The 20918-nt window shown below is 50.4% G+C and overlaps 3 protein-coding genes across 7 annotated transcripts; 2 read left to right on the forward strand and 1 right to left on the reverse strand.

The window, feature by feature from the left end:
• Positions 1–562: 562 nt before the first annotated feature.
• On the reverse strand, positions 563–5433 carry tk1 (thymidine kinase 1, soluble). Its single transcript, XM_060048273.1, has 7 exons — positions 5270–5433; positions 5108–5139; positions 4453–4566; positions 4255–4348; positions 3796–3885; positions 3475–3594; positions 563–868 (listed from the first exon to the last, which is right to left on the reverse strand). The coding sequence occupies exons 1-7, from the start codon at positions 5333–5335 to the stop codon at positions 683–685; spliced, it is 702 nt and encodes a 233-aa protein (XP_059904256.1). The 5' UTR covers positions 5336–5433; the 3' UTR covers positions 563–682.
• A 230-nt stretch (positions 5434–5663) lies between these two features.
• On the forward strand, positions 5664–12891 carry afmid (arylformamidase). 4 transcript variants are annotated; one of them, XM_060048267.1, is made up of 12 exons: positions 5664–5803; positions 6079–6447; positions 6870–6960; positions 7268–7372; positions 7775–7823; positions 7941–8026; positions 8458–8530; positions 8639–8736; positions 9738–9816; positions 9931–10066; positions 10293–10397; positions 12554–12891. In XM_060048267.1, the coding sequence occupies exons 2-12, from the start codon at positions 6409–6411 to the stop codon at positions 12581–12583; spliced, it is 891 nt and encodes a 296-aa protein (XP_059904250.1). In that variant the 5' UTR covers positions 5664–5803; positions 6079–6408; the 3' UTR covers positions 12584–12891. The 4 variants fall into 4 exon arrangements, with proteins under 4 accessions (XP_059904250.1, XP_059904252.1, XP_059904253.1 ...); XM_060048269.1 differs by having other exon boundaries at positions 6133–6447; XM_060048270.1 differs by lacking the exon at positions 7775–7823 and having other exon boundaries at positions 6079–6445.
• Positions 12892–13083: 192 nt separating this feature from the next.
• Positions 13084–20866, forward strand: cant1b (calcium activated nucleotidase 1b). 2 transcript variants are annotated; one of them, XR_009524984.1, is made up of 6 exons: positions 13084–13258; positions 15357–15884; positions 16220–16360; positions 18031–18234; positions 19117–19694; positions 19739–20866. XR_009524984.1 is itself a non-coding variant. In XM_060048266.1 (5 exons), the coding sequence occupies exons 2-5, from the start codon at positions 15389–15391 to the stop codon at positions 19485–19487; spliced, it is 1212 nt and encodes a 403-aa protein (XP_059904249.1). In that variant the 5' UTR covers positions 13084–13258; positions 15357–15388; the 3' UTR covers positions 19488–20866. The 2 variants fall into 2 exon arrangements, 1 of the variants encoding a protein (XP_059904249.1); XM_060048266.1 differs by having other exon boundaries at positions 19117–20866.
• Positions 20867–20918: the final 52 nt, after the last annotated feature.

Genomic DNA, 20918 nt, shown 5'->3' on the forward strand with positions numbered 1-20918 from the left:
TGTTGCATGCAGGGCACATCTCTCCATATTATGAAGCAGACACTTTACTGAAGTTATTTCAGAATCAAACTCTCCTGTTCAGGCTTTGCTCAGAGGCCCTTCGGTAGAAGCGTAATGTCGGTGTTGAACTGACCATCAACACCGAAGCTAGAGCACATGTTCTGGTTCATCATAATGCATAGCCTAGGTGAGCTTCAACGGGTAACTGGTTTTGGTAAGGGTGACGTCAAAAGAAAAGGTTATCAAGAAGAATGTTTGTTTGCTGAGAAGTTGATGCGCTAAATTGTAAATAGACATCACTAACCGGCGGCCACTCAAAGCGCTTTACAATATTGTCTACCACTCACACACCGACTGCGGTGTAACTAAGTAACCAGCTCGTCGGGAGCAGTCAGGGTGAGGCGTCTCGCTCAGGGACACCTCGACACTCGGCTATGATAACCGGTCGAACTAGCTGTTAAAGAAACTTAGTCCAAACAGGTTTCTGCAGGAACGAGGAAAACAGAACACAACTTCAGCCAGAGCGTAGAATCTGACGCTATAAGGAACGAGTTCACACATGTTGCTCTAGAAAATAATTTAATTGTACATGTCAATTACATTAAAACCGTGCGACAGGATCACACAGACCTTCAGTGGAGGGCCACACACACACACACACACACACACACACACACGGCCGTCAGAGCTGCAGCGCTGAGAAGAGCTTCCGGGGGACGCAGGCCTCCAGCGGGCGGCCGACCCCCGTCTCCTGGGGGCTGGGGGTCTCGTCCCTCAGCGAGGGAGGGGCGTTCTCCTTGCCCATCAGACCCCCGTAGCACTTCCTACAGGCCGACTGGTACATGTCCGCCCCCCCGATCACCTCCACCTGGGCCGCATTGGAATTACATTAATGATATTATATAAATAGCATTATGATATATAGCAGTCAGCATATTATCAAAAGACAAACTACTAATACAAGTGGATGGATTGAAAGGTATAACTTCTGACATAAACCCACCAAGTACCTCCTGGTTAATGGTAAACGTGTACCTCCTGGTTAATGGTAAACTTGTACCTCCTGGTTAATGGTAAACGTGTACCTCCTGGTTAATGGTAAACTTGTACCTCCTGGTTAATGGTAAACGTGTACCTCCTGGTTAATGGTAAACTTGTACCTCCTGGTTAATGGTAAACTTGTACCTCCTGGTTAATGGTAAACTTGTACCTCCTGGTTAATGGTAAACTTGTACCTCCTGGTTAATGGTAAACGTGTACCTCCTGGTTAATGGTAAACTTGTACCTCCTGGTTAATGGTAAACTTGTACCTCCTGGTTAATGGTAAACGTGTACCTCCTGGTTAATGGTAAACGTGTACCTCCTGGTTAATGGTAAACTTGTACCTCCTGGTTAATGGTAAACGTGTACCTCCTGGTTAATGGTAAACTTGTACCTCCTGGTTAATGGTAAACGTGTACCTCCTGGTTAATGGTAAACGTGTACCTCCTGGTTAATGGTAAACTTGTACCTCCTGGTTAATGGTAAACGTGTACCTCCTGGTTAATGGTAAACTTGTACCTCCTGGTTAATGGTAAACGTGTACCTCCTGGTTAATGGTAAACTTGTACCTCCTGGTTAATGGTAAACTTGTACCTCCTGGTTAATGTAAACTTGTACCTCCTGGTTAATGGTAAACGTGTACCTCCTGGTTAATGGTAAACTTGTACCTCCTGGTTAATGGTAAACTTGTACCTCCTGGTTAATGGTAAACTTGTACCTCCTGGTTAATGGTAAACTTGTACCTCCTGGTTAATGGTAAACTTGTACCTCCTGGTTAATGGTAAACTTGTACCTCCTGGTTAATGGTAAACTTGTACCTCCTGGTTAATGTAAACTTGTACCTCCTGGTTAATGGTAAACGTGTACCTCCTGGTTAATGGTAAACTTGTACCTCCTGGTTAATGGTAAACTTGTACCTCCTGGTTAATGGTAAACGTGTACCTCCTGGTTAATGGTAAACGTGTACCTCCTGGTTAATGGTAAACTTGTACCTCCTGGTTAATGGTAAACTTGTACCTCCTGGTTAATGGTAAACTTGTACCTCCTGGTTAATGGTAAACGTGTACCTCCTGGTTAATGGTAAACTTGTACCTCCTGGTTAATGGTAAACTTGTACCTCCTGGTTAATGGTAAACTTGTACCTCCTGGTTAATGGTAAACTTGTACCTCCTGGTTAATGGTAAACGTGTACCTCCTGGTTAATGGTAAACTTGTACCTCCTGGTTAATGGTAAACTTGTACCTCCTGGTTAATGGTAAACTTGTACCTCCTGGTTAATGGTAAACTTGTACCTCCTGGTTAATGGTAAACTTGTACCTCCTGGTTAATGGTAAACTTGTACCTCCTGGTTAATGGTAAACTTGTACCTCCTGGTTAATGGTAAACTTGTACCTCCTGGTTAATGGTAAACTTGTACCTCCTGGTTAATGTAAACTTGTACCTCCTGGTTAATGGTAAACGTGTACCTCCTGGTTAATGGTAAACTTGTACCTCCTGGTTAATGGTAAACTTGTACCTCCTGGTTAATGGTAAACGTGTACCTCCTGGTTAATGGTAAACGTGTACCTCCTGGTTAATGGTAAACGTGTACCTCCTGGTTAATGGTAAACTTGTACCTCCTGGTTAATGGTAAACTTGTACCTCCTGGTTAATGGTAAACTTGTACCTCCTGGTTAATGGTAAACTTGTACCTCCTGGTTAATGGTAAACTTGTACCTCCTGGTTAATGGTAAACTTGTACCTCCTGGTTAATGGTAAACTTGTACCTCCTGGTTAATGGTAAACGTGTACCTCCTGGTTAATGGTAAACTTGTACCTCCTGGTTAATGGTAAACTTGTACCTCCTGGTTAATGGTAAACTTGTACCTCCTGGTTAATGGTAAACTTGTACCTCCTGGTTAATGGTAAACTTGTACCTCCTGGTTAATGGTAAACTTGTACCTCCTGGTTAATGGTAAACTTGTACCTCCTGGTTAATGGTAAACGTGTACCTCCTGGTTAATGGTAAACGTGTACCTCCTGGTTAATGGTAAACGTGTACCTCCTGGTTAATGGTAAACTTGTACCTCCTGGTTAATGGTAAACGTGTACCTCCTGGTTAATGGTAAACTTGTACCTCCTGGTTAATGGTAAACTTGTACCTCCTGGTTAATGGTAAACTTGTACCTCCTGGTTAATGGTAAACTTGTACCTCCTGGTTAATGGTAAACTTGTACCTCCTGGTTAATGGTAAACTTGTACCTCCTGGTTAATGGTAAACTTGTACCTCCTGGTTAATGGTAAACTTGCTCCTAAAACTTGGCATCGTGTAGCGTCTAGCCATCCCCGTTGTATACGGGGATGGCTAGCCAGACGGGTTAACCTAGCGATCGTGAGACTCTCTGGGACCCCCTCTGGGAGTGTTGCCCCCTGCGGCCCCCAGGGACCCCTCACCTCCTGCTCCTCCCCCAGCCTCTTGGTGTAGGCCGCCTCCTTGTAGCACTGCATGCAGACGGCGTTGAGCTTCACCACGCTCTCCGCCAGCGGCACCAGGCCCAGGATGTTCCCGAAGGGCTGGGGGACGGGAACGCACAATGAAGCAGGACGCACAACACACACACACAACTCAGCATGACACACACACACACACACAATGTTCCCGAAGGGCTGGGACACATGAACGCCCAACCCCAGCATGAGGGGACAGACGCACAAAACAACAGACCTCAGCATGACGCACAAAACAACACACACACACACACACAGGAAACTCACCTTCCTCTGGAAGGTCCCGTCCAGCGCCGCCACGATCACCGTCTTCCCCAGGTTGGCCATCGCCTCGCAGAACTCCACCGTGTCGGGGAACTGGAACCAAACGGGGAACGGGTCGCGTTAAAACAGCGCTCTGTAACCAGCGGCCGCTCAAGGCACTTAACAACACTGCCTCACATTCACACATTCATCACACATTCCCACCCCGACGGCGGAGTCAGCCCCGCAGGGCGACAGCCAGCTGGTCAGGAGCAGTCAGGGGGAGGCGTCTCGCTCAGGGACACCTCGACACTCAGCTAGGAGGAGCCGGGGATCGAACCGGCGACCTTCTGGTTACCAGCCGACCCGCTCTGCCTCCTGAGCCTCATGCCGCCCGCAAACAGGACGCTTTACTCAATAAAGAAATGATAGTAAAAGAAAACGAGGAGAGCGCCGTCAGTCATCGGATCGGGAGAAACTTACGAACTGTCCTTCATCTATTCCGATCACGCATATGTCCTTCGTGAGCGGGAACACATCAGCCAATCGGGTCGCTGGGACGGCCGTCATAGTGCATCTAGAGAGAGAACAGGAAACTGATTACCTCAAGGACACACACACACACACGTGTATTGTGTTTAACTTTGCAAGCACACACACAACCGACTCGAGAGTCCTTACTGGTCATGCGTTGCCACTCCCTCTTCGGAGTAGCGGGTGTCTTTGGCGTATTTGATCACCAGACACTTGTACTGAGCGATCTGGAAACGACGAACCCTCCTCATCAACTCTGTGCTGCAGGAACAGGATCAGAAACAGTTAGCTCTAAACACATAGAGGAGAAGAGATCTAACTTTATGAAGCTCTACACAAAGACGGAGGGGAATAGAGCTCTAACTTCATGAAGCTCCAAGCACAGACAGAAGAGCCCCTTCTTTATGAAGCTCTAATCAGACAGGAGAAGAGAGATCTTACTTCATGAAGCTCTCAACACAGACAGAGGAGAAGAGATCTAACTTCATAGAGCTGTCAACACAGGGAGTCGAATAGATATCTTATCTTTATAAAGCTCTAAACACAGGAGAAGAAACCGCCACAAGCTTCACAGCGCCGTGGGGGCGGAGCTTCACTGGCAACAAGGCGGATTTGGCGGGATCCAACCGCGCCTTGCTGTCAGTCCTATTATAGTAGATTTAAAACATTGTATTTAAATATATATATATTTTAAAGTATATATACACTATACACCACCTTCTCACGCTGTTATTACGGAATGCACATCATATATAACCTCAGCGTTTAGCACAATATGCGATTTGATTGAATAAATCGTTACCTTTTGCCAGAGAACATCGGTCCAAAGATGACCTGCAGACATCAACGCAGACACGAACACGTTAATGTCTTTCAATAACATGCTGACGCCTTCTACTGTTAAACCACACGATAATAACACAATGATAATGACGTCTTTACGGGGCCTAAATACGTTATTTACCTGGATCTGACCCCGGGCCCTGTTAGGGGAGTTCGGGAGAATCTTCGGAACGTCCAGACAGTCCATGGTTATCCGAACTAATAAAATATCACGGGAAAGAATTCGTTTTTTTTTTAACTACTTGCTTTTCCTGCTACAATTTTCTACTATGTGCTTTTCTGATTCTGCTTTGAAAGACCCGCGCGCTCCGCCTTTAAATACCGCCCCTTCTCCTGGTGGTTCTGACGTCACGTCATCACGGCCCAGCGGTGCGTCAGCGCCCCCTGGCGACGCGGCGCGGAAGGGACCTTCGATAAAGGGAGGGACTACGAGAGAGGGAGGGACCTTCGATATAGCGAGGGAGGGACCAAAACATTGGTCGAAACTCCCGTATTTTCTCCTCGTCGTGGTTGTTATTGTCATGTTCTTATTCCTCTAGCTTCGGGAAGGTTGTCTTGCGTACACATTAGAAAGAACGCCGGAAACTGCTTTGCTGTAGCCAGGCAAACGCCACCGGGCAGGGTCTTCTCCCGGCGACCGCTGGGGCTTTGACAGGTGGGTAGTCATCTGTACATGTGACAGGCTCAACCAATGAGCGCTTTAGAAAGAAATGGACGTAAACAGAAGTCGGCGTACAATTGGCCAACTGTGCGCGTGTGTGTGTGTGTGTGTGTGTGTGTGTGTGTGTGTGTGTGTGTGTGTGTGTGTGTGTGTGTGTGTGTGTGTGTGTGTGTGTGTGTGTGTGTGTGTGTGTGTGTGTGTGTGTGTGTGTGTGTGTGTGTGTGTGTGTGTGTGTGTGTGTGTGTGTGTGTGTGACCTTTTCTCGACAGACTTTAGACCATACTTTAGGAAACTCAAACAGTGGATCTGAACCTCCGCTGCAGACATGCGTCGTGGTCCACTGGTCTGATATCTACCCCGCTGGTCTGATATCTACCCCGCTGGCCTGTTATCTACCCCGCTGGTCTGATATCTACCCCACTGGTCTGATATCTACCCCGCTGGTCTGATATCTACCCCGCTGGTCTGATATCTACCCCACTGGTCTGATATCTACCCCGCTGGTCTGATATCTACCCCACTGGTCTGATATCTACCCCGCTGGTCTGATATCTACCCCACTGGTCTACCTGCAGTTCACGGACGGGGGAGAAGAGGCCATGTCCAAGATGAGCCACTGGAGGGATATGGAGAACGGTGTGAGTAGTCTTCCTGACCGCTCCTTAATCACTGATCACTTTGATATGAGAAGACATGGAGGTCAACACACTGTCACTCAGATCAGTCAAATACATATTTCTGTAATCTGCGCAGCATTTTTGCACTACATTCAACCTTCTTCTACCTATTGTTACTTATTATTAGACATATTTCTATTTTTACTGTTATTTACTCTATCTTGTATTGTTGGAACCAAGCCTAAGAGTATTACTACTGTTTGTGTAAGAGAAAGGAGGGTCTTCACACGGTTTCAATGCTCTGGAAGGATCTATTAACACACAGGCAACGTTTCGATGGCTCGGGGTCTTCAGCCCTCTTGTGTCCTGATGTAATAAAGGTGATTCTGATTCTGTACGTGTACAGTAAGGTGTAACAGAGTAACTCGGGTTCTGGTCTCCAGGAGCTGCAGCGGCAGTACTCCCCCAGCCAGTGGTCCCACCGTCTGTCTGCGGAGGCCGTGGTCACGGCCCACGTCACCGCGCTGACGGGAGGTGGGTGTTCATGAGCCCAGAGGGTGGTGGTGGTGTGGGTGGTGGTGGTGGTGGTGGAGCCCAGCGGGCGTGGACCTGTCGGGGGGGGGGGGGGGGTCGTGGACCTGTGGGGGGGCAGGGTGCTCTGGACCTGTGGGGGGGCAGGGTGCTCTGGCCCTGTGGGGGGGCAGGGTGCTCTGGACCTGTGGGGGGGCAGGGTGCTCTGGCCCTGTGGGGGGGGGGGGGTCGTGGACCTGTGGGGGGGCAGGGTGCTCTGGCCCTGTGGGGGGGTGTTCACCAGGCTCCGGCCGTGGGGGTGTGTCCTCAGGGACGCTCCGAGCCCGGGAGCTGGCCCAGACCCTCCTCAACGTGCCGTACGGAGAGGGAGACGGAGAGAAGCTGGACGTCTACATCCCCAAGGACAGCTCTCTGGGTAGGGGGGCGGTGTTTGTGTGTGCGTGTTACAATTACTCTTTAAGTCTGTAAGTCTGTGTCTCTGTGTGTGTGTGTGTGTGTGTGTGTGTGTGTGTGTGTGTGTGTGTGTGTGTGTGTGTGTGTGTGTGTGTGTGTGCTTGTGCTTGTGCTTGTGCTTGTGCTTGTGCGTGTGTGTGTGTTTGTGTGTGCGTGTTACTGTTACTCTTTAAGTCTTTAAGTCTGTAAGTTTGTGTTTCTGTTTGTGTGCGTGCGTGCGTGCGTGCGTGCGTGCGTGCGTGCGTGCGTGTGTGCGTGCGTGCGTGCGTGCGTGCGTGCGTGCGTGCGTGCGTGCGTGCGTGCGTGTGAGTGATTGAGCTGTTCTAAGGACTACCTCTGAATGCCATACTTTCTACCATCCTAGACGTGTCTCTGGTGATCTACATCCATGGAGGGTACTGGCAGTTCCTCAGGTACACTCCAACCCGGTCCACTCTGATCGGGGGGGGGGGGGTCAGGTGCTCCAGGGGTCTGGGGGTCTGATGGGAGGGGGGTCTGGGGTCTGGCACTCATTGTGTTCTTGTGTGCAGCAAGGAGGAGTCTGGGTTCATGGCCATCCCCATGCTTCAGAACGGAGTCGTCACGGTCGCCGTTGACTACGATATCGCCCCAAAAGGTGGGTCCCCATTTTAACTAGCAGTAGAAATGTTTGTGTAACACAATGTATACACACATAATATATACACAACAGAATGTATGTTGTACGTCCTGGCACTTAATATAAGCACTTATTGTATTTTGTCCGTCCTGGCACTTAAAAATAGTATTATGTATGTATAATGTATGTATTATTAGCATTATGTAGCATCTTATCCAGCTATCTGTGTTGTGTACGGAGAATGGGTTAACCTAGTGATGGTTAGTGCTTGCCACTTGTTTTCTATGAACATCCTTATTGTACCCTACCCACAGAGATATATTGTTGTTTACCTTCTGACAAATGTACCTATTGTAAGTCGTTTTGGATTATAGTGTCTGCTCAACGCCCTTCGGGTAGAATATGACTATGCTGCCGATGGGGATCTATAACTGGCTCGTGGCTTGTAGGGAACATGGACCTGATGGTGTCCCAGGTCCGGAGGAGTGTGGTGTCGGTCTTGCAGCAGTATTCTCACATCAGGTACACCATCTTTATGTCTTCTGTTTGACCTCTCCGTCCCGTGCTGCTCCTGCCTCAGTCTCTGGTGGGATGCTGAGCGGGACTCTGACACTCTGCTCCTCCCCACAGCAGCCTCTACCTCGTTGGACATTCAGCTGGAGCTCACCTGGCTGCCATGGTGCTGTCCACCGACTGGTCCCAGTACAGCGTCACACCGAAGATCACTGGTGAGAGGGAGGGTCTATACTAGAGGAGACATGAGTGGGCTGCACTGGGATCCACTGGGATCCACTCAGAGCAGGGGATCCACTGAGGTCCACTCAGAGCAGGTGTTACACTCAGAGCAGGGGATCCACTGAGGTCCACTCAGAGCAGGGGATCCACTGGGATCCACTCAGAGCAGGGGATCCACTGAGGTCCACTCAGAGCAGGGGATCCACTGAGGTCCACTCAGAGCAGGGGATCCACTGAGGTCCACTCAGAGCAGGGGATCCACTGGGATCCACTCAGAGCAGGGGATCCACTGGGATCCACTCAGAGCAGGTGTTACACTCAGAGCAGGGGATCCACTGGGGTCCACTCAGAGCAGGGGATCCACTGGGATCCACTCAGAGCAGGTGTTACACTCAGAGCAGGGGATCCACTGGGGTCCACTCAGAGCAGGGGATCCACTGGGGTCCACTCAGAGCAGGGGATCCACTGGGATCCACTCAGAGCAGGGGATCCACTGGGATCCACTCAGAGCAGGTGATCCACTCAGAGCAGGTGATCCACTCAGAGCAGGTGTTACACTCAGAGCAGGGGATCCACTGGGGTCCACTCAGAGCAGGGGATCCACTGGGGTCCACTCAGAGCAGGTGATCCACCCAGAGCAGGGGATCCACTGGGATCCACTCAGAGCAGGGGATCCACTGGGATCCACTCAGAGCAGGGGATCCACTGGGATCCACTCAGAGCAGGGGATCCACTCAGAGCAGGGGATCCACTGGGGTCCACTTAGAGCAGCTGATCCACTCAGAGCAGGTGAGCCACTCAGAGCAGGTGATCCATTGTGATCCACAACACAGGTGTGCAGCCTCACACAGACCCAGACTCAGTCAGCCTGACCTGGGCTCGGAGAGACTGCCTAACCCAGCCTTCAGAATACGCTTCTGAGATTAGAGTTGTGTGATACGAGCTTCATCTCATCCACACTCTGGACCCCCTGGTCCTTGCTGTCCCCCTGCAGGCGCCCTCCTGGTCAGCGGGATATACGACCTCCTGCCCCTCCTGTCCACCAAGACCAACGACCCGCTGAAGATGACTCAGTACGTAGAGGCGCCGATCAATCACTCCTGCTTTGGGGCTCAGGTTGGAACAATCGAGTTGTGTGTGTCTGCCAGTCCTCCCAGACGGTGACGTGTGTCTCCCCGGGCCTCTAGGGAGGTGGCCCTGAGGAACAGCCCCATGAGGCTGGTTCCTGAGGCTGCCCGCTCCGCCCCCCACTGCCGCGTCGCGGTGGCGCTCGCGGAGCACGACTCGCCCGCCTTCCGCAGCCAGTCGGAGGAATACTACAAGGCACGTCGAGACTATTTTCACCTCTCTTCTGTGGGGGGGGGGGGTCATGTGCGACAGTATTGGAAAGCGCTTTGAGCGGCCACTGGTTAGGAACGCGCTAAATAAATTTAGTCGGTTTACAATTCTTTGTACCTTCTTTTTCAATGTCAACAGCTGTGATTGGTTGATGTCTTCTGACCAACCACGGTTATTATCATATCGTTACTTATATTTTTGTCTTTAATAGGATTTGAAGGAAGTAGGACTGGATGTCGTTCTGGAGGATGTGCCGAACACCGACCACTTCGACATCATTGAGCGAATGGTAGATGGGCAGTACCAACTGACACAGGTAGACCACGCCGTTTACATGGTGTTCAACTGTTATTTAGCTATTGATTGAAGGATTAGGCTGTGTAAACAGTAACGATGACTCGGCTAATGTAATCAGGCCTAATAATGACATTGCAAATGTATATCTTCACTTGTGGATAAAAACCTGTTAACTCGTCAACAAAACACTAGCGGTCGAGAAGGACGAGGTCTGAAAGATAAAGACTTTATTATCACCTTGAGTTGGTTTGACGAAGAACTCCTGAGCTGGCATCAGGCATCAGGTTCTATTCCCACACAGAGTGGATTCCCCCCACATGCACTGACCTATCACAGCCCTCTATGCATCGGGCCTGAACTCTGACCCTTGGTGCACCCCATCCCGATCACCCATTTACTAAACAACTTATTGTCCTTCCCTGAGTTCTCAGTACATTACAGTGTAAAGGATGTAAATAAATCTTAAACATGACAGTAATATCATATGTAGGGCAGTAAAGCTATTTAACACAGACACAATAAACCACATGTGCTTATGAGATGAGCCATGTATATTAAATAAAAGAAAGATATGACATATGACACACAGCACAACGACAATCTACTGAACAGCAGCTTGCATTCAAACAATTGACAACCACTGGGTGACGTGGGATCCATTCAGGGTCTGACTCTGACTGTATATTAACTAGTTAACTTTAACCTTGAAGTCAGTGAAGGTTACGGGAGGGAGACAACAGGGGGTCCTCCCTCCCCTGCGGACGTCATAAAGCCCCCCACCTGGATTTGTAAACTTCTTAAGCTTTTCATTCTTAAAACGTATTTTTAAGTGTGTGAACAACCTTGCTCCAGAAATACCTGGCCAATGTGTAAATAAGCAAAACAGTAGAATTAGAACTAGGGATGCAAGCAGCATGAATTGCAGAACAGAGAAACGAAAAAAAAGACTTTCGGACAAAATCTTCCTTCACAGCAATGGGCCCCATACTGTGGAACACATTACCACCAGACATCCAAACATTGACGTAGCTCAGTGGTTTAAACACACTAGTGAATCAATGGTTTAACCTGAATGAAGCCTCTGAACATTGACCCTTACACACACACACGCACGCACACACGTTGTCCTTATGTGTCCTGTATTTAAAGTGTAGTCTTGACTGGAAACCTGTATGGAGGGCATCTATTTTATATTTTATATGCAACAATGTACAATGTATTTGTCCCTGCTCAAAACCAAACTAGATAGACAGATGTTTATGGATTATGGCTCTAGGGGCCTTTTTACCGTCAGCTCAGTAACCGGGATTCATCTCAGGATCGACAAACGATGTAATGAGTGACAGACTGATGTTATTCAGGTTGTTGGCCTTCGTTGAACTTTGCTTCAAACGGGACAGATACTGTCTCCTTTAACCATGAAGTAAATGAATGAAGGCAGAGATTAAATTGGAACAATGCTTAGTTTACCTTAACATGAACGTGAACTGACTGAGGTCATTGAATAGCTCAGGAGGTGGAGCAGGTTGACTGGTCACTGGAAGGTTGCTAGTTTGATCCCCTGAACCTCTGGAATCGTATGAACGTAGAGGGTCACTGCGTGCCTGAATGAAAGGTGTTGTTCCAGTTCAGCGTTGGTGGTTCTTATCTGCCCCCGTTAGCTCCTGACGAGCTGGCTGTCGCCTTGCGTGGTTGACCCCGCCATCGGTGTGTGAATGTGTGTATGAATGGTTGTAAGTGGCGTTGGATAAGTACGTCAGCAAAATGCCCTGAATGTAAATGTAATCATGAGATGAGGGGCCATCAGGAGGTGTCATAATGAGACATGGTGTTCCCTTGGAACAGGGCCTTCCGTTCACCCTACTGGTCTCAAACATGAGGGCAAGATGTGACTCATAGCTCCTTTAAACCTCATTTTCTCCCATAGCAGTCCTTTGTTACTTATAACTTATAAGGGGACTGGTATGTTTTACATTAGTTGAAGCTATCTAATAGAACAGTTTTTTTGTTGTTCTAATGCTATGCATGAAAGGTGTGTGTGTTATATGTATGCATTAGTTCATGGTTGAGGTGGTTTCTGGTCACACTTTTTAACGTGGTGACTTGCTCATCTAGATTGGATATATGTAAGATATTGGATGATAAGCGGTGGTTATGTTGTGTTTGCTCCCGAAGCTGCTCCTGAAGATGATGGGGAAGAGCTGAGAGGTGACTCATCAACCATCACCATATGAACCCCTGAATGACGCCATCAGCCTGCTGCACACTACTGTTATGGTTATCAGTGTATATCAATACGAACATAGTACCATTATATAATCATCTTTCCAGTCTTCTGATCCCACATTTTCTTTCATATTCAAATAATTAAAGATCATATGACTGTGCTATGATTCTGTATTATGTTAAACGCCGTTACCATCACTGTGACTGAGTTACTCCTCACTGTGGTTCTGCAAATATACGACTATTAAAGTTGGATTTGTGATCAATAAACCACAGCTTGAACTGTATTTGGTTTTGTAACGTTTGTTGCATGTGAATGATTTTCGTGCAATTATAACGATAAAGAGACAGAGAAAATTATTAAAGGCTCGTTTAATACGTTCCAACATTAATTAGGCCGATAGTACATAGTTATTATTTATTTAGTATTCCTCCGGCGGCAACGCGACAAGTGTCACCGCTCAGAAGTCGGCGCGCTAAGCTCTGCGCGGACCGCCCGCCGCGCAGCGCGCAGAGCTCAGACCCACACCGCTCCTGCGCTCCGCCGCACTCCGAGAGTCTCTGCCGGGAGAAGAGACGCGATGGACCGGAGATAGCAGACCGCCACCGGGACTTTACTTAAGCAGACCCGAGGAAACCGAAGCCATCTCACAGGTTCGTCAAGCTGCCAAAACGTTTCGAAAAGGCGATAAAATGCGACAGTAAACGTGACATGCTTCTGGAAGAGCAACCGGTAGCTAAGAAGTGCTAGCTCGTTACTGCTAGCTAACGCGCTAACCCTTCTGCCGGTAACAGATACCGTCGTTCGCGTTCGTCCAAGTTCCCAAATTCGTGGCCGTAAACGGGCGCTGAGGAGCTTCCCTATTCGCTAACGGGTCACAAGACGGAAGTTTGGTTAACAGACAAAGTGGAGCAAGACGCGCCGGCTGACCGCCTCTCTACGTGGTCGAGAGCGGAGGGATACCGGGGTCTAGAGAGGGGATCCGGGGTCTAGAGAGGGGATCCGGGGTCAAGAGTGGGGACCCGGGGTTCAGGTCCACACTCGAGTCTCTGTCTGCTTGTGGGTCATTGGAGCCTTCATCTAACACTTTTTGCGTCTTACTTCTTGAATTACTAAGTTGTGTCCTGGTACATAGTGTGTCCTGGTCCATAGCTCCATTTGAAATAGTTTTTAATAAGTTCATAGTTGAGGTGGTTTCTTGTCGCACTTGGTAACGTCGTTACTTGCTAATCCAGATGGGATATATCTAAGATATTATGGGATATATCTTAAGATATTCGATGGGATATATATAAAACATTAGATGGCATTTATCCAAGATATTATATTTGATATATCCAAGATATTCTCTGGTTGGACTCTGTATTGTTTGGTTGAACCAAATTAACCTTTTAACATTTAACGTAGCGTTTACTGTGTACAATATCTGCAACCTTTAATGTAATGTACAATATGTACCTAACCCCCTGGGCTGTAGACTTTGGCTGTTCGACCCAAACCAACAACGTGTTGGACATGTTTCAACAAGCCAACTTGGGAATACCCGCACACATGAATCACACTGTATAGCCTACGTTGAACACAAACATGGACAACAGACATATTCAGGAATCCGCCTGTAGCTGATTGTGGACCAGAGTGAGGCGTTGTGGTAAACGGATGGTAAATGGAATGCATTTATTCAGCGCTTTTCTAACCAGAAGACACTCAAAGCTCTTTATAATATTGCCTAACATTCCCCCATTCATACACATATTCACCCATGCATACCCACCTTCACACACCGACGGTGGAGTCAGCCACGCAGGGCGACGGCCAGCTCGTCAGGGGCAGTCAGGGTGAGGCGTCTCGCTCAGGGACACCTCGGCACTCAGCTAGGACGAGCTCGGGGATCGAACTAGCGACCTTCCGGTCACCAGCCGGCCCGCTCTGCCTCCTGAGCCCCATGCCGTTGTGCTGGGGAATGCGCTGCGGTCGTTCCTCTGAACAGAGCAGGGTCTGTCAGACGGGCTGAGCCTCAGCACTCCGCCGCTGGCCTACTTTCCCTGCATATTTAGTGTCACTGGCAGAACAATAGACAAGGGTCATTATAAACACAACGACAACATTCTGACGAACCGACATCCTCTATAAAACATGGCCTGATTGTCGTTATGTGTCACTAACAAGGTCATTGTATACTAGTGTGATGATGAGCCACTACTAACAAGGTCAATACTAGTGTGACGATGAGGCCATCTACTGACGAGGTCATCTCTACTGTCGAGGTCATCATATACTACAGTGTGCTGATGAGGTCATCCCTACTAACGAGGTACACTACAGTGTGCTGATGAGGTCTTCTCTGCTAACGAGGTCATCCTATACTACAGTGTGCTGATGAGGTCATCTCTACTGTCGAGGTCATTAGTGTGCTGATGAGGTCATCCCTACTAACGAGGTACACTACAGTGTGCTGATGAGGTCATCTCTACTGACGAGGTCATCATACACTACAGGGTGTTGATGAGGTCATCTCTCCTAACGAGGTCATCATACACTACAGTGTGTTGATGAAGTCATCTCTCCTAACGAGGTCATCGTATGCTACAGTGTGATGATGAGGTCATCTCTCCTAACGAGGTCATCGTATGCTACAGTGTGATGATGAGGTCATCTCCTAACGAGGTCATCGTATGCTACAGTGTGATGATGAGGTCATCTCCTAACGAGGTCATTAGTGTGATGATGAGCTCTTCTCTCCCTCCCTAGGTAGCGACTGAGTCGGGGATGAGCACGGTCCGATGAACCTCTTCGGTCTCGCCGTCGGCGGCCTCTGCCCGGTGTGGGCGTCCATGACGGTCTCCGCCTCCGACCCGCGCTTCCACCTGCGCTGGCGCGCCATCGCGCTGCTGGCGCTGCTGTCCCTCGCCCTCCTCGTCTACCTGCACCGGCCCCCCCACAGCGGGGACCACGGCGGCCGCGCCCACAGTTACCACGACAGCAAGCCGCACCGCCGCGAGGGGGAGGGGGTCGGCGACCGCCACGCCCCCGGCGCCGCGGCGCCGTACAACGCCACGTACCCGCTGAGCCCGCCGCAGAGGACGGGGGCGGGCGTGCGGTACCGCATTGCCGTGATCGCGGACCTGGACACGGCCTCGCGCAGCACCAAAGAGCAGACCTGGTTCAGCTACATGAGGAGGGGCCACCTCACGGTGGGGGGGGGCGGGGAGCGGCTGGAGGTGGAGTGGGACGAGGAGCAGGTGACGCTGGAGAGCCACCTGGCGGAGAAGGGCCGAGGTGAGGGGGGGGGGAAGAGGAGGTGGTGACTGTTTATAAATGCCAGGCTGTACAACATACAATGAGTGCGTAACGGGGGTAAGGGGCAGGCTGTGCAGAGTCCAGGTGAACTCTGAACAGGTGAGTCTGGACTAGTCAACGTTATGAGATGATGCTTCAATTGGTCTCAGACCAGAGATCACTTTGAGCTCTGGTAACGGCAGTGGTTTAATGGATCTAGTGCCTGAATATAGATCCACTGATTGGCCAACTTCAGGTCAGTTCCACTTAGTTCAGTGTTTCAACGTGTGGAGGTAACCCATGCCTTGCTCAAGGGTTTCTGGTCGCTCCCCCAGGCATGGAGCTGTCGGAGCTGGTGGTGTTCAACGGCCACCTGTACACCGTGGACGACCGCACCGGGGTGGTGTACCGCATCGAGGGCAACCGGGCCGTCCCCTGGGTCATCCTCCCGGACGGGGACGGACTTGTGTCCAAAGGTGAGACCCGAGGCTCCGCCTCTACCCCGTCAACAGGCTCCGCCTTCGCCCCGTCAGCAGGCTCCGCCTTTACCCCGTCACCAGGCTCCGCCTTCACCCCATCACTAGGCTCCGCCTTCACCCCGTCACTAGGCTCCGCCTTCACCCCGTCACCAGGCTCCGCCTTTGCCCCGTCACTAGGCTCCGCCTTTACACCGTCACCAGGCTCCGCCCTCACCCCGGCACTAGGCTCCGCCCTCACCCCGTCAATAGGCTCCGCCCTCACCCCGTCACCAGGCTCCGCCTTTGCCCCGTCACTAGGCTCCGCCTTTACACCGTCACCAGGCTCCGCCCTCACCCCGGCACTAGGCTCCGCCCTCACCCCGTCAATAGGCTCCGCCCTCACCCCGTCACCAGGCTCCGCCTTTGCCCCGTCACTAGGCTCCGCCTTTACACCGTCACCAGGCTCCGCCCTCACCCCGGCACTAGGCTCCGCCCTCACCCCGTCAATAGGCTCCGCCCTCACCCCATCACCAGGCTCCGCCTTCACCCCGTCACCAGGTTGAGTCAGGCGATGCAAATTCTGCCCTGCTTGTATTTGTGAATCAAATGCCCTCCGATGGATTTCCATGGCCGTGAGCAGCAGCCTTTACACTAAAGATGTTCCCATTCCATTTTCTCCTTCCCGATTCCGGTTCCGGTTCCTGAACTTGAGTATCGATACCGGGTTTATACAGATACGGCGTCTAGCATTGTAACTACTAACAGCACTTGTTCTTATTGAAGGGTTCTCCTACGATGACAGCAATGTATCGCCGCCGGTTCACTTGCTATAAACTAGACCATTTATAATCTATAATTATAATCATACATTTGTATTCTTGTAGTTAAATGTCCATGCGTCCATGTTTTTCGAACAAGGTTGCTTGAACGCACGTAGGTCGAACGCAGCTTAACACCGTAGTGATTCATGTTCTCTTCGTAGTAAATGAATCCTCTGATCGGATCAGTGCATAGACTTACATACTCGCCGATACGATCGGGCAACAGAGAATTCACCTTCACCGCAAACTAAATTCATTTTCTGTCAGTCCCGTTATCCTTTGTCGTTTTTACCAATCATTTATTGAGCGCCTCCTGAGCTTTTCTTTTATCTGCTGGTTTCACAGCCTCACAGTAAAAGACAGAAACAGCCTGAACAGTATTGTTAACATCTGTTCCAAGATCACCGGAGTGAAACAAAAGGGACTTGAGTTATTTTTAGCAGGTATTTTAGCTTCTTCTGCACAGGTTCTTACAAGTGAATTCTCTGTGTTGCCATCGGGGCTTCGCTACGCTTCACCTGCTTGTAGAACTAACCGCCATTCCAAGTCGTTCATCCCCTCTGCAACTCCACTACTAAACGCTCCGTAGTTGTGTTTGTGTATTTGTTGTTTGTATGTGACAGTTTGTACAACAAGCTGCTCAAACTAATTGCCCCTAGTGGGATCAATAAAGTTGTATTGTATTGCATTGATACTCCATACTGCATTAAAGGCACTATCGGCGGATGAACTCTAGATACTGGCATAGTATAACTACCGGGAACACCTGGTATCGGTATCGGAACAACTAACAGCGAGTATCGGAACGACACTAGAGCGACCCCGGCGTGTGAGCTCAGACCTGCGCCCTGCGTCCGCGGCCTGCAGGGTTCAAGGCGGAGTGGCTGGCGGTGAAGGACCAGCGGCTGTACGTGGGCGGCCTGGGGAAGGAGTGGACCACCGCCGCGGGCGAGGTGCTGAACGACCACCCCGAGTGGGTGAAGGTGGTGGGCCACCAGGGGGACGTGCAGCACCAGAGCTGGGTGTCCCGCTACAACGCCCTGCGGACCGCCGCCGGGATCCAGCCCCCAGGTGAGGACCCCCCCGCCGCCGACGCTCAGACGCTTCTACCCAGCGCGACTCACAATGAGGGCATCAGTCAGAACAAAGAGAAACAGCAATATACCTCTGTGGGGACAGTAAGGATGTTCATAGAACCAAGTGCCAAGACTAACCATCACTAGGTTTACCCATTCCCCGTACACAACAGAGACAGCTAGGATAAGACGCTACACCGCGCTAAGTACTGTTTTTAGTTCCCAGGACGTACAACTTACAGTACGTGCATTAGAGGGTGTTGGGGGATGAGAACATAATCTGTTCTCCTAATGGAGGGATCCTAATCACTGATCATCAGGTTGATTTCATGTCTATGTACATCAGTGTTTCTTCTGTTCTAATGTATGGACCCTCCTCCACCTCTTCCTCCTCCTCCTCCCCCTCCTCCCTCCTGTCCTCCTCCTCTGCTCCTCCTCCTCCCCCCTCCTCTTCCTCCTCCTCCCCCCTCCTCCCTCCTGTCCTCCTCCCCCCTCCTCTGCTCCTCCTCCTCCCCCCTCCTCTGCTCCTCCTCCTCCCCCCTCCTCTGCTCCTCCTCCTCTGCTCCTCCTCCTCCCCCCTCCTCTTCCTCCTCCTCCCCCATCCTCCTTCTCCTCCCTCCCTCCTCTTTCCCCTTCTCCTTTTCCTCCCCCTCCTCCCCCCCTCTCCTCCTCCTCCCCTCCCCCTCCTCCGCCCTCCCCCTCCACCTCCTCCTCCTCATCCTCCCCCCCCCTCCTCTTTCCCCTCCTCTTTCCCCTCTCCCCCCTCCTCCCCCCTCCTCATCCTCCTCCCCCCTCCCCCTCCTCTCCCCCCTCCCCCTCCTCTCCCCCCTCCTCTTTCCCCTCTCTCCCCTCCTCCCCTCCTCCTCCCCCCCCCCAGGCTACCTGATCCACGAGGCGGCGGTGTGGAGTGAGCGTCTGCGCCGCTGGTTCTTCCTCCCGCGGCGGGCGAGCCACGAGCGCTACGACGAGGCGGCGGACGAGCGCCGCGCCACCAACCTGCTGCTCTCCTGCGGCCCCGACTTCAGGGGCCCGGAGGCCCGGCGCGTGGGGCCCCTCAGCCTCACGCGCGGCTTCTCCTCCTTCCGGTTCGTCCCGGACACCCAGGACCGCGTGGTGGTGGCGCTGAAGTCGGAGGAGGTGGCCGGCGCCATCGCCACCTACATCACGGCCTTCACGCTGGACGGCCGCGTGCTGCTGGCCGAGACCAAGATGGGCGACGTCAAGTACGAGGGCCTGGAGTTCATCTAGGTGTGTGTGTGTGTGTGTGTGTGTGTGTGTGTGTGTGTGTGTGTGTGTGTGTGTGTGTGTGTGTGTGTGTGTGTGTGTGTGTGTGTGTGTGTGTGTGTGTGTGTGTGTGTGTGTGTGTGTGTGGAGGGATAGGTGGTCCGATATTTCAAGAGACTGGTTAACGGGGGGAATCGTTTCCATGTAGCAAACTCCTGCCCAGCGACTCAGGTGACAGTAGGGGGACAGACAGGTGAGAGTAGGGGGACAGACAGGTGACAGTAGGGGGACAGACAGGTGACAGGACCGTGACTACAAGGCGTCACGGCCCTGTATCTGAGGGGACTCAGTCGTCTCACAGTTCATCATCATAGGGACCTCATAGGGAAGTCTTTGGTGAGACTAACGGTGTAACCATTTATGTGACAGAAGTCAAACTGAGCAATACGCTGCACAGCAATACGTTCTCTCGGCTGAACTCGACGTTTAACCCTCGGCTGCGAATCAAACCAAATCGTCTTGCGAAAATTAAATATTGTACTTGTTTTTCTACTCCCAATTGTTGATCTTCAAACCAAAAGGAGACTAGGTTTATATGGCGTTTTAAACACTGATCTGTAATGAAGGGTGATCCACCAATCCTGATGCGCTCAGCCAAAAATATAACGTTGGAACTCATGGCTAGATAGGAAGAAGGTAGAAGGCTAGATCATCGTTTTATTTATTTGAAGGGCATTGTTTTCTTCATGAAGACATTTTAGGGTTTGGATTATCTGATACCGGCCTGGTTGATTCAACATAAGAACAGAACGACGGCGTCCTCTGTTTCATAGTCCTGCTGGCAGCACTGCCCTCAGCCTAGCCAGCATACTGCCACACGTCCAACAGAGGCTGACCTGGGTGGAAGTTACTGCAGGAAGACCTAACACAACCCTGGAGACGCTAAAGAGTCTCCCCCCCCTTGTCTGTTTTTTTTATCCCTTAGGCGTTTCACCGACTTTATATAGATGTAAAGACGTGGATGTTGATGCGTTTTTAAATGGCTTCCTTGTGTGTTACTACTTGAATTATTTTATATATATATATATGGATATAATTTCCTCTATCTAGGTGCCTGTTCAATGTGACGCTAATGCAATGGTCTACTTATCTCCAGACGTCAGCCTCTCTCCATTCCTCTCATGGTCTGTCCTCGTCTTAGGAACCTCCGAATGTGGACCTCAGCTAAGTGACTTAAGACAAGTGACTTAAGCTAAGTGACTTAAGGTGCTCTGGGAGACTTAATAGTATTTTAACTAAAGGATTGTTATATTTTAAAGCAGAAAGAGTTGATTTATTTAAAAATATCTTTAATGTATTACTTATTTCTATACAATAAATGGGAATTTACGGAGTGGATGAAAGTGTTTTGAATTGTTCTTTGACCTCCTGCAATGCGTGATCACCAATGGAAGA

This window comes from Gadus macrocephalus, chromosome 3 (genome assembly GCF_031168955.1).
Source record: "Gadus macrocephalus chromosome 3, ASM3116895v1".
NCBI lineage: Eukaryota > Metazoa > Chordata > Actinopteri > Gadiformes > Gadidae > Gadus > Gadus macrocephalus.